We start from the raw sequence: 10,990 nt of genomic DNA on the forward strand, positions 1-10,990 counted from the left end.
AATTTATTATGGTTCGGTTGCACAAACCGAACAATTCGGTTGAACAGACCGAATAATTCGGTTGTGTGTACCGAACAGGATCGTGGTTCCATATTTACCGAACTTTTTTTTTTTCTTTCAGTGGTTTAAATTGTAGTTGCTCGAGGAAGAGTCGTTTACTCTGAATTTCGTCTTCTAAGGGTATTTAAGCTGAATCATTTGAAAACTTAGCATCAGTTATCATAATCATCACAATATATAATTCCGTAAGACTACTAGACCAAGTTTGACCTAGGAGTAAACGTCACTTGTTTTTTTTTCAAAAGTTTAAGTAAAAAACAATTCATACAACAGGGAAGTTCAACTTTTGAACTCAAGGAAGATCAACTTTTGAACAAGATATTAACAAATCGTTGACCGAAGTGGGAAGTCACGTATCTCCTTTTGTGATTTGCAGACACCCTGCCATACTTTTTTTTCTTATGAAAACTACTTAACGTAATTTCTTTAAAACCATCCCAATTTTTCTTTTCCTTCAGCATAATATTCTATTTATATTTCAAGCTATAAAGTTAGCTTATTCCTCATTTAAAAACATTGATAAAAATGTTTTAACAAACAGCAGGAAAAAGTTTTGCAGAAATATTCCCAAAATCCTTTGATCCTAGGGTTGCAGGCTTGCGGCTTTACACTGATCGGATATTGTGTACACCGCGAGCAGTAGGTCTAAAGCGGTAGATACACCTGTAGGGAACACTAAAGGCAATGTGGATTTCGATCGCTCGACGTCGAACTATTAAAATCCTAACCCTAGATTAACTCCTGACTGTGGTAATAACGTTTTCTTATTAATTATTTAAAATTTTCCGCTTATGGAAGAAATAATAGATTACTTGGGTTAAATTGTACGCTAAACGTCACAATGACAGTCTCTGCACTGGAAAAAAAAACACATTGTTTCTAGAGTCCAGACTCTTAAAAACATCGACAAGAAAAAGTACTCTTGATTCAATCAGAATCTAGCTTAAATCAAGATAACCAAGCCTCTTAATTTAAGCGGATTTCGTTTTGATTCAAGCAAAAATCCGATTGAATCAAGAGTATTTTTTCTTGTCAATGTTTTCAAGAGTCTGGACTTTAGATCCAATGTGTTTTTTTTCCAGTGTGCAATATGAAAATATGGCAACCTCAATCTTGGCGCTTCGGCTCAGCTTATAGCAAGCTGTACAAACTTTTAATAACACAGGGTGAGAAAGAAGCAATGCTCGATTACGTCGTCTGCTGAAGCCGTTGTAGTCCACGATTTGACCCGCGTAGGGTATCGTTTCTTTTGTGACTGGGCAGTTCAAATTTCTCATAACCAATGTACAATAAAAACGTGAATAAAGCTAAAGGAGTTGATTTCAGTAGTTTTAGTTTTACGAATCGTGGACTACGTGAAATTCTGATGAGGAATCATTTATCAGAGTGCTTAAATTCGTCCCTTGTTTAATGGTCCATTCAATCTAAAAAGCAAACTTAGAGAACTTCCTAACTTCTCTCGGAAAAAAATATTTCATCGGGAGAAACGAGGCAACGTTGGAATGCTCATACGGCGTCGAAACACAGCATAAGCCTTTTAGGCCCCATTTTTCGATGCCGCGATTATTATAACGCGAGTTCGAATAATCACGCCAAACACAGTGCGGCAGGGGCAGGCTTTAAACGCATATTAGCGCCTGCAAGACTGCATGAATACTTCTTGCATTGCGCCAAACGTAGTTACATTTATCCATTAAATTTGTGTAATAAAAGGTAAATTACGTTTTATAGAGGCAGAAACAATACTGTGAAATAAATTCGTCATCAAATCTAAAATGTAAAACACTGAAATATACACCTTACGAAGTCTGTCTGCTCGTCAGTGTTTTTCGTCATTTAATACTTCCTCCTGATAGTAATTATACTCTCATAATCAAATAGACTCATGAGAAAGTGTAGCCGCAGTTATCGGAACTCGTGAAGTATCATCGTTGGCACTCAATGTTAAAGAACGATCCTCTTCACGGTTGCCAAACCCCTCAATTTTATCGAGGGTGAGCACCTGCAAATCTGGTCATCCTAATTAAGTATACATACATATTTTTCTGAAACTTTATTTAGAAAAAAAAAATACAATAATGATATTAAGAAGAAACTACCTTAAGTTGATAAAATAAATACCTCATAAATTTACAAAATCAATCTAAACTGAAGATAATTAAAACTAAATATAATTGAAAATTGAAAGGGTCAATATCACAGATCGGAATCAGAGGAACTAGAGGTTGAACTTAGCTTTGGTCTCACTTCAACTCGAAGTTGCAAAAATTCTTGAAGATTTGTTCCTTTGAAACATTTCGGACAGACTTGCAAGTCCATCAGCCATACAGTTTTTGGGTGGCGGGGACATATCTTCCTCAATCGCACATTCGGTGTAAACATTTTGCAAAGGTTACAGTGTACCCCCGCCACTTTGCGGTTGCAGAAACAAGGAGAATCGGACGTTGAAGTTTTGTCTTGAAATTCTTCGCTCTCTCGTTCGACGCGAATTTTATTATCTTGCAATACCTTTCTGCTGTTACCTTTAGCGTCCCTCTCGTGACTTTCCATTCAATTTGGCTGGCAGGTAAAAGTTATGAACACTCCGGTGATAGAAGGTAGGACAGCTCGTCTCTTTTCGAATGGTGCAAACCTTGAACAACGAAGTCTTCGTATAAATGCAAAAGGAAGTCGAGCTTAGAAAAAACAAAACTGCGCGTAATAAAAAGCACTACTACTACTGGTTGGCACTAAAAAATCTGCGGGATCGAAAGAAACGATCGATAAAGACCATAGCAAGAAGCAATATAGTATAGCAAAATAAAGAAGTCATTCGATAACGAATCAACAATCGAACCGTAGTTCGCACTAAAGAAATAAACGCATTTTATTGAATAAAGAAAGCAATAGACAACGAAACCAAAGGAAAAATGGAGCAATCCTATATTGGTCAAAACGGGTGGTTGTAACAAACTGGGGGAAAATAGTGGACCGACTGCAGGAGTATGGGGTCCCTCGTTGGTTGTTTTTAGGTAAAGTCTGCTACAACTACGCATTTCCACCAATACGATGGCTCCATTTCATCTTTGTCTCCTTTATCTAAAGCTTTATCTATAAATTTCAAAAATAAGCCCGCTGGCTTATATCGTCCCTATTTAAGCAACAGAACGTGACTATATATCAACGTCGCGCCGCAAAATTTCTACTCAAGTATTGTACTGAAGAACATTTCTGACTTTAAAACACAGATTTTTCTTCTAATTATACGCTAAAATCAGCATCATTTTGAAGAAATTGCATGGAGGTACTCTTATGAAAAATTGAATTGCTCTGGTCAATTTTGCAAGTTCGAAATACAGAGCTACATTCTTGCGTCCACGAGACGAAAACGTACTCCCCAACGAATATTGTACTGACTTCTAGTAGATTTAACCGTATACGTCTGGTAATTCTTCAGGAAATCTGATTGCGAGCTTTAGGTAAGCCTCGAAACTTTTATGGGAGGATTTGTCACACTTTTTGGCTAAATTTTTTCGAGTGATAAATTTTAAGCCGTAAAACCTTGGTAACATCTATCAAAATTCAGAAAGATTATGCGACCATATGCTACTTTACCTCGCACGAGTGTGGTCTTTTAAATATCATGCTTTGAGGAAAGAATGTCTGATATTGCGTGACGTGAATATTATTTTATAGTTTTGGTAGATAAAGTCGACAAAAATGCTGATTCTTGCGTAGAGAGGAGAGATGATCATGCAAAGCATGACGTAAAATTCAGGGAGTTGTAGATCTACGTGGGTACATGACAATGGGAAAGGAGGCCAAAAACTCCTAAATTCAGCCTGGAATGATTTAAGAAGCGGTGGATATAAATGTTCAAACACATGCTCAGTAATTTTTTTTAGGTTTATTTGACCAAGCTTTATACATTGGTACCGTTAATTCAGTAAGAAGTGGTAAAAACTATCCATTCGATCATTCTCATCAATGAAGAATTACAGAGGAGATGGTCCCAAATAAAATGAGATTAATAATAAAACAATGTAGAACCTGTACTTTCATCGTGTTGATTGAACTCTTTCAAAATTTCCGATATCTTGTTATATTTTTTTCATTATAATTCATTTTTTTTCCTAAATTGATTCTTTTTTATTTTTTCGAGAAGAGAAACAAAGTATATCATAACAAGTTAATCCGCACATGTTATCATATTGCTTGGAACATTGACTACTTTTGAACGGGACAATCCGATGAGAACCGACAAAACCACAAATGACAAACCGACAAAAACGAGATTTTCGTGTCTCGGCATTGATAGTCACATGAATTTGATTAAAATCAAATACTGGCGGAGTAAGTTATCTCCCACTATTAGTGTATACTATTAGCTGTGTTTTCATAGATTATGATCATCCAGCCACAGCAAATCTGTCGACTCTGCTTTGATTATAAGTTAAAATTATAATGGTGGAAGTGAGGGAACTTAAAAGAAAAAATTTTAGTGAGTCTGTGGGCTACATTCAAAGCATCCAACTTACTTTCAATCGATCATTGAAGTGACACAAAAGGTTTTAATACATACTTGTTTAACAACGTCGACCCGTAGCAACAATGGAAAAGAGTCTCAGTAAAAAAGACTTTCAATTTTTCGCGTGGAGACTTTCGACTTGTGGCGAATTAAAGAGCTTACACCGCAATAGTACTGTTGATCTAAATTCCCTAAATACGCAAAAAAAAAGGTTACTTCAGCCTAATCGACGGATGACGATTATCATATTTACATCTGAGAGGAGGTGCGGACTGAGAAATCAAAAAATTATCTGATATTGGTTGAAAGGCGGAATGAGTAATTAATTATTATGACAAGTGAAGACGCTCTCCCTTACCGTGAAAGTTAAAAGGTGACATTCAAAAACATGGCCTCAACATGAACGTCTGGACTGAATGAACTGCGTGTAGTTTCGTATAACTTTTCACATTAGCAGAATTTTGTGCATCACTGTGAATTGTGTGCTTTCGAGACTTAGGTATCCATGAGTGCTGTATTTGTGCTAACTACGTCCAAAGACGGAAAAATGTAAGTATGTATGAAAAATATAGTCGAATATAGTTGTTAGACTAGAGGTTTTTCGTTTTTAAATACATACTGGCATTTACTCACAATACTCATTGAAAATTCACAAGCTTTAGTTTCGAATTAGAAAACGTAAATAAATAATTGATTTAATCAACTGCGCACAGCTAAGCCATGGTAATTACAATTATTGAGTGTATTTTCATAAAAATGGTCTAAATTGATTTATCTTAATAAGGATCAAAGGTATACACACGCACAAGTTTCATTCCGAACTGTCATTTCAAACATTACACTTCATTACAACTGTTCGCAATCACATGAAATGAGAGGACAACAATCACTATTACCCATAAAAGTATATGTACAAACAGTTGTAATATAAAAAATGTATGGTTTTTAAGGTCAGACAAAATCAAAAGAGGACTCCATGAGGCAAATTACAATGCAGCTCCCGTATCATGTGCTCTTCATCGAAAGGACATCTATACTCGTCACGTTTCTAATTTGTTTGTACCTTAAGATCATACCAGCGGATCCTTTGAAAAAGACACCTCAAGAAATAGAGAGTGCTCTAAAAAAATTTAAGATAATTCCGGACGTCCTTGATGTAGCACCAAAGAAAGCTATAAAGGTAAGTCTATGCAATTTACTTACCTGAAAGAGGTTATGTAGTTTCACAGAGCGATTTTCATTAGTTTCCATGGAACATTCGATCATCAAGTCGATTTCTGTCACAAGTCGTTGTTCAGCGCCGAGTAATTGAAATAATTACGAGATTAAAAATGAAAAAATCACGTACGTACGTTGTAGACCTGTTTAACAATATGTAGACATTTTATTTTATACCTACAAAGCTAGGTCAATATGGATGAATAAATAACCAGATTAGACTGAATTCGATTTCTTAGCAACAGATTCCCAACCAAACGGGAAGTTTTTAGAAAAAAAAATCAAATACAATAAAATAAATAATGAAAATGCATATTCTGTGAAAAATTCGCTCCCAAATTCCAATGTTTAAGCATAAAAAAGTCAGTTTGAACTTTCTTACCGCCATCAAGATCCATGTAATTTCAAAGCTTCAAACACGTATTTCTCGCAATATCAAAAGCTGCACCTTTGCGCCTTGACCTCCAAGCCCATCACTTAGAGTTTTTATGTTTGATCTTACTGTCTAATAAATTAACTTTTTTTCTTTTTCTGTATATTTAGTCTGTTTATTCAGGCCTCCTTGCCTTGAAGAATATTACGCATCCCACATTTCCAACTTGTAATTTGCTAATCAAATCGTTAAAAAAGAAGAAAAAAAATATTCAGTCTGCACTGTTTGACTGGGTCAAGGTGACATTGAGATAAAATGGAAAACTTGGCATTTAGCACCGCTTTGACCGCTCTCGCGGTCACGTCTGAATATCTAAAAACTGGAGTGAGAAATCAAGTTCGCCTTCAACTCGATGGATGCAATTTGAGTCGCACAGGAGTTGAAATGATTGTATCACGTATTTGCGTTTAACGTGATGTTCGACAAACGAGTGAATTTCGTTCCAATCTTTGCGTTTTTTTAAAGGTCATCACAGCGAAACGCCAATAACTTTCACTCAAATCTCCCCGCACAAAATATTTGAATAGTAACATTGAAATAAAATGCAAAAGTTAGAATTTAGCACCACTCTCACGTTCACTTCTAATGGAGTGCTTCAGCTATTTTAATTGACGGCTAGGGTAAAAAACGCGTTTCTCAGAGTTTGACGTTGAGAGTCATCGCTCATGTCTCATTTTTTTAGAGGAAAACCAGCCAACAGTTTTTAGTGAGATTTGCTTGGAATTTTCTTCCCTATAATTTAAAAAAAAATCACGAAGAAAATTGCACGGTAACGTTTACATCAGGTTTCCGTAAAAAAAAAAAATAAAGCATAGTAAGGGATTTTCAAACGTTGAAATTGAGATACGTGTTTTTTGCATTCAGGCATGGATATTTCCCTCTACGAAATAGTGGAACGTAATAGGAATTATTCTCCCCTATACATTTCTCCTAATGATTTTAATTGTTAAAACTCGCCAAAGATTTCCAAACTTAATGACATCTCTAAGCCTAGGGGTTCACCGCAGCATGATTTCCAAAATTTCCGTTTCTTAAAATATTTCTTGATTGGAATTACAGATTTATTATGAGACGGAAGTATTCCCAGATTTTGGAAACGAATTAAACGCTGAGGATTGCGCGACAGAACCCTATATGATGGAATGGGGCGCAGAAGAAGAGAAGTATTACTTACTCGTTATGGTTGGTAAGTTCATTATTCCTTTTACATTTTACCATTTAGTCTAAAAAACCAGGATTAATATAGAACCTTGAATCTACGAGTTTTTAACGCAAGATTCAGGGAATTTTCAGACTTCTTTGGTCATCATCTAAACTGATGCTCACCTGATATGATAGATTTCGAGGTAATCAATGAGCCCACACGATTAGAGGGTCGTGGGTAAAAGTGGTCGCGTTCTCTTCATTGATTTCCAAAATCTTTGACGCGTGCGGAAGGGACTAATATCTCAGTTTATGACTGCACATTTTTTTCAAACTCTTGACTGACATCTGATTTTTTTCACCAACAATCAAATTGATCACACATTTTACTAAACATATCTATGGCGAAACTCCTAAGCCACGTACGATTTGCGGCGTTCCAGACTTCCCGCATTTTTTTTCTTTCTTTTTTTTTCCCTCTCTTGCAGTTTATTTGGCTTCTATTCCTGTTTATTTCGTAACTTAGGAATCTACAGCCATCTGTAGTCATGAGTTTTAACGTTGAGATTATTTTATTGTCAGTGACATCGGGGATTTTTGCACATCCATGCTCCGGCTTTCAAATTTTCAGGGATTAAGGTCAGGTAGAATCTGTTTCTGCAGATCCACTCGTCAGTTCCGTGAAAATGTGTCGCCACCACCGGGATTCGAACCCTGGACCTACTGGTCTAGAGTCAGACGCACTGACAGTTTAATAATTTAAATTGGTCAATTGGTAAAAACCCTCGGGATTTTTTGTTCTCTGTACGAAGCAAAGGAATAATTCAAGGAATAATTTTAGTTTGTTCTCCTGTGAAAAAATAAAACAAGGGCGGAGATTTGTAAACACCGCAAACGAGACACGTGGTTTAGGAGTTTCACCGTCGATATGGATATTACTACCGTGCTAAGGAAAAACGCAGTATGAATCTTTGTTCGTTGCCAAATTGTTCGGTAAAATACGAATTTTCTGGAAAATTTGTGAGAATTTTCCGTCCAATTTTCCAGAGAATTTTTTTCGGAATGTGATCTAAATTATCAGAAGATTTCAAGTAGAAATATTCATTATTTGTCTCAAAAATTAATATTTCTGGAGGAGAAATTTGGCAACTCCGAGATGTTCATACGGCGTTTTTCCTTAGCACGGCAGACTTAGTCTCGTAAGCGTTTGTATTAGTTGTTTCTATCTATTAAAATCGTAGATCCTGACTATGCATCTCAAAATGATTCAAGTCAGCAAGGGCAGTACGAACATTCCGTCGTGGGAAATATACAGTTTGAAAACCTGCAACGAGGAACATACATGTCGGACTACCATGGACCTAATCCACAGCCCAACACAGGTGCGTCACTTTAATTTATTTTAATCCACCGGCAATGAAATATAGCAGCACGGCATACATAGTTTTAAATGAAGAGAAATTATTTAAAAGAAACTTTTGACTACCCGAGTAAAAACTCCGCCAAGAATGTCTAATTCTCATCCGAAGATCCCATCTCTTAAAGCCATTTTTAAAAAAAATGCAAAAAAATCTTAAAATTTCGATTTTTTTTTTCTCAACTATGAGAGCAAGATTCAATTTTAGCCAAAACTACGGCCGAATTATGTAATTCTCTCCCATCAGCTCTAATTGTGATGCTAGAAAATTTGTTTGGCCCTCCGATTGGGTCGGTTGAACACCCCGTATTTTTCTCCCAAATCAGCCTTCGGACACGCAATTCATCGCCCCTCTGACGTAAGGATCGTACCTTAATTTCCTCGTGCGCCTGTTGTCCATATAACTCAGTGCCTTTCAGGGCTCATGCGGAAATCAAGTTATGCCCTTACGCAGGCACGTAGCCTGGGGGGCCATACTGATATCGAAACTGCACTCGAATGCGATATTTTCGCTCTGAGAACACCACGCCTTTATTACGTTGAATTTCTTTGTCAAAATTGGTGAGTGCTTTTGTCTTCTGACAACAGAATTGCGATCTCAAAATTGGAGAAAAATGACGAGTAGCTGAAAAAATGGAACCAATTGATGCGATATATCGCATGCCGTTCTGACACAAAATATGGCATCCATCGAATCACCTTAAAAACGTTATGTTTGCAGGGTATCATAGATACGTCTTTTTAATCTATGAACAGCCTTATGAATTGGAGTTTGCGGAGAAACGATTAACCTGGCCGTGAGTATATTCATTCTAAATCCTATTGAGATAATTTTTCAGCCTATACGCGCCACTGTCTCTATCCTCCGTTGTACTCTTCAACTTAAAATATTCAGTGAATTTCTGAACAACAAATTGCATAGAACAGTCATACACAACACTCCCATAAATTCCGTCAATTTCAAAATAACAACTTATTTCTTTTATTTTTCCCTAATATTTTTAGAAAGCTGATCTCAAACATCTTTAAAAATTACCAACACGGATAGTGGAGATGGGATAATATAATAGTGCTGTGTGAAGTATTAAACTTCACGATTCGTTGCGCACGATTTAACATGTTACATGCATGCAAACAGCTCTGATACTACACCTGAACCAGGACACAGTCGTGATTAGCCGTGAGGGATTTTCAAAAGACCGCACGTGACAGATCGTCTTCAGTTTTTGACCTAAAACTAATGATTGCACCTTACGGTAACATCTTTCCAGGAAGTATGGTGACGAGCGAAGATTCAACTTTTCAGCCAAAAGATATGCTGCCAAGTACTACCTAAATCCACCAATTGCCTGTAATTTTTTTGTGTCTAAATGGCAGCCTCCTCGGATTAAAAATACGACCACTTTGAAGCCAAGACCAACTCCAGCCTACCCCTGGTGGTATCTGGCACATTAGCGTTTCTTTAGATTACCTATATCATATTTGTTATAATAAATAAACGTTTTTTCTTAATTTATAGCATTTATAGGTGAAGCAACTACGATTGGCTTGTTATGGTAGCATTTAAACGCATCTTCCGAAAACTTGCCGTCCTGTTCAATATAGCATAAAAATCAACATAAAGCATAATAAAGCAGGCTAGTGTGATTTGAGGAAGAGAGTGGCCCATTGTCGACATTGAGGCTTTTTCAAACTCATTTTCTATTGGTCAAAACTTTTAAATCAGATTTGTCCGAACAGCAACTCTCTAATTTCAATATTAACCGAGATATCGCACTTTGGACAATCCGACATTCACCGCGGTTATGCATACCATGATCTTTTCTACCTTGGATTCATCAGTCGGCGATACACACATTTGCACTGGTTACTCAATGTGAAACTCAAATGAAAGAAATGTGGAAGAAACCAAGAGTGTCACTACTGTGGTAGATGACGTTACAAACCGAAATTTTCAAAGCACGATAATTATATCGAACGTAATATTGTATTAATATTGAACGTAGAGAGTTGCTGTTTGGACGGATCTTATTATTTTTAGCTAATCTGCAAGTATACAAGCATCAAAACACGATTTTGTGACCAGCGCGACTGACCCATTGTCTTATTCACTTACCGCGACCAAAAGATTTTAGATTTAAAAACAATAATTTTAGTTTTTCCCGCTAAGTTTTAGCTCGAGGATCTATGAAATAAACTCAAATTATCATAA

General features: G+C 36.5%; 1 protein-coding gene and 1 long non-coding RNA gene across 4 annotated transcripts; one reads left to right on the forward strand and one right to left on the reverse strand.

Annotated features, from left to right (window-relative positions):
- Positions 1–2,098: 2,098 nt before the first annotated feature.
- Positions 2,099–4,570, reverse strand: LOC109033280 (uncharacterized). The gene is made up of 2 exons (XR_011899469.1): positions 4,090–4,570; positions 2,099–2,692 (listed from the first exon to the last, which is right to left on the reverse strand). It is a non-coding gene; the product is annotated as an uncharacterized lncRNA (long non-coding RNA).
- A 299-nt stretch (positions 4,571–4,869) lies between these two features.
- LOC109033278 (protein D3) lies at positions 4,870–10,990 on the forward strand. 3 transcript variants are annotated; one of them, XM_072297869.1, is made up of 6 exons: positions 4,870–5,120; positions 5,518–5,747; positions 7,278–7,404; positions 8,603–8,743; positions 9,500–9,575; positions 10,050–10,990. In XM_072297869.1, the coding sequence occupies exons 2-6, from the start codon at positions 5,544–5,546 to the stop codon at positions 10,231–10,233; spliced, it is 732 nt and encodes a 243-aa protein (XP_072153970.1). In that variant the 5' UTR covers positions 4,870–5,120; positions 5,518–5,543; the 3' UTR covers positions 10,234–10,990. The 3 variants fall into 3 exon arrangements, with proteins under 3 accessions (XP_072153970.1, XP_072153971.1, XP_072153969.1); XM_072297870.1 differs by having other exon boundaries at positions 4,870–5,116; positions 5,523–5,747; XM_072297868.1 differs by having other exon boundaries at positions 4,871–5,116.

This window comes from Bemisia tabaci, chromosome 3, assembly GCF_918797505.1.
Source record: "Bemisia tabaci chromosome 3, PGI_BMITA_v3".
NCBI classification, from domain to species: Eukaryota; Metazoa; Arthropoda; class Insecta; order Hemiptera; family Aleyrodidae; genus Bemisia; species Bemisia tabaci.

Bases quoted from the DNA above. Each gene is read 5' to 3' on its own strand.
- LOC109033278 (XM_072297869.1), top strand. From the start codon at position 5,544: ATGAGGCAAATTACAATGCAGCTCCCGTATCATGTGCTCTTCATCGAA. The intron at 5,748-7,277 runs GTAAGTCTATGC...TTGGAATTACAG, and splicing joins CACCAAAGAAAGCTATAAAG to ATTTATTATGAGACGGAAGT. The intron at 9,576-10,049 runs GTGAGTATATTC...ACATCTTTCCAG, and splicing joins GAGAAACGATTAACCTGGCC to GAAGTATGGTGACGAGCGAA.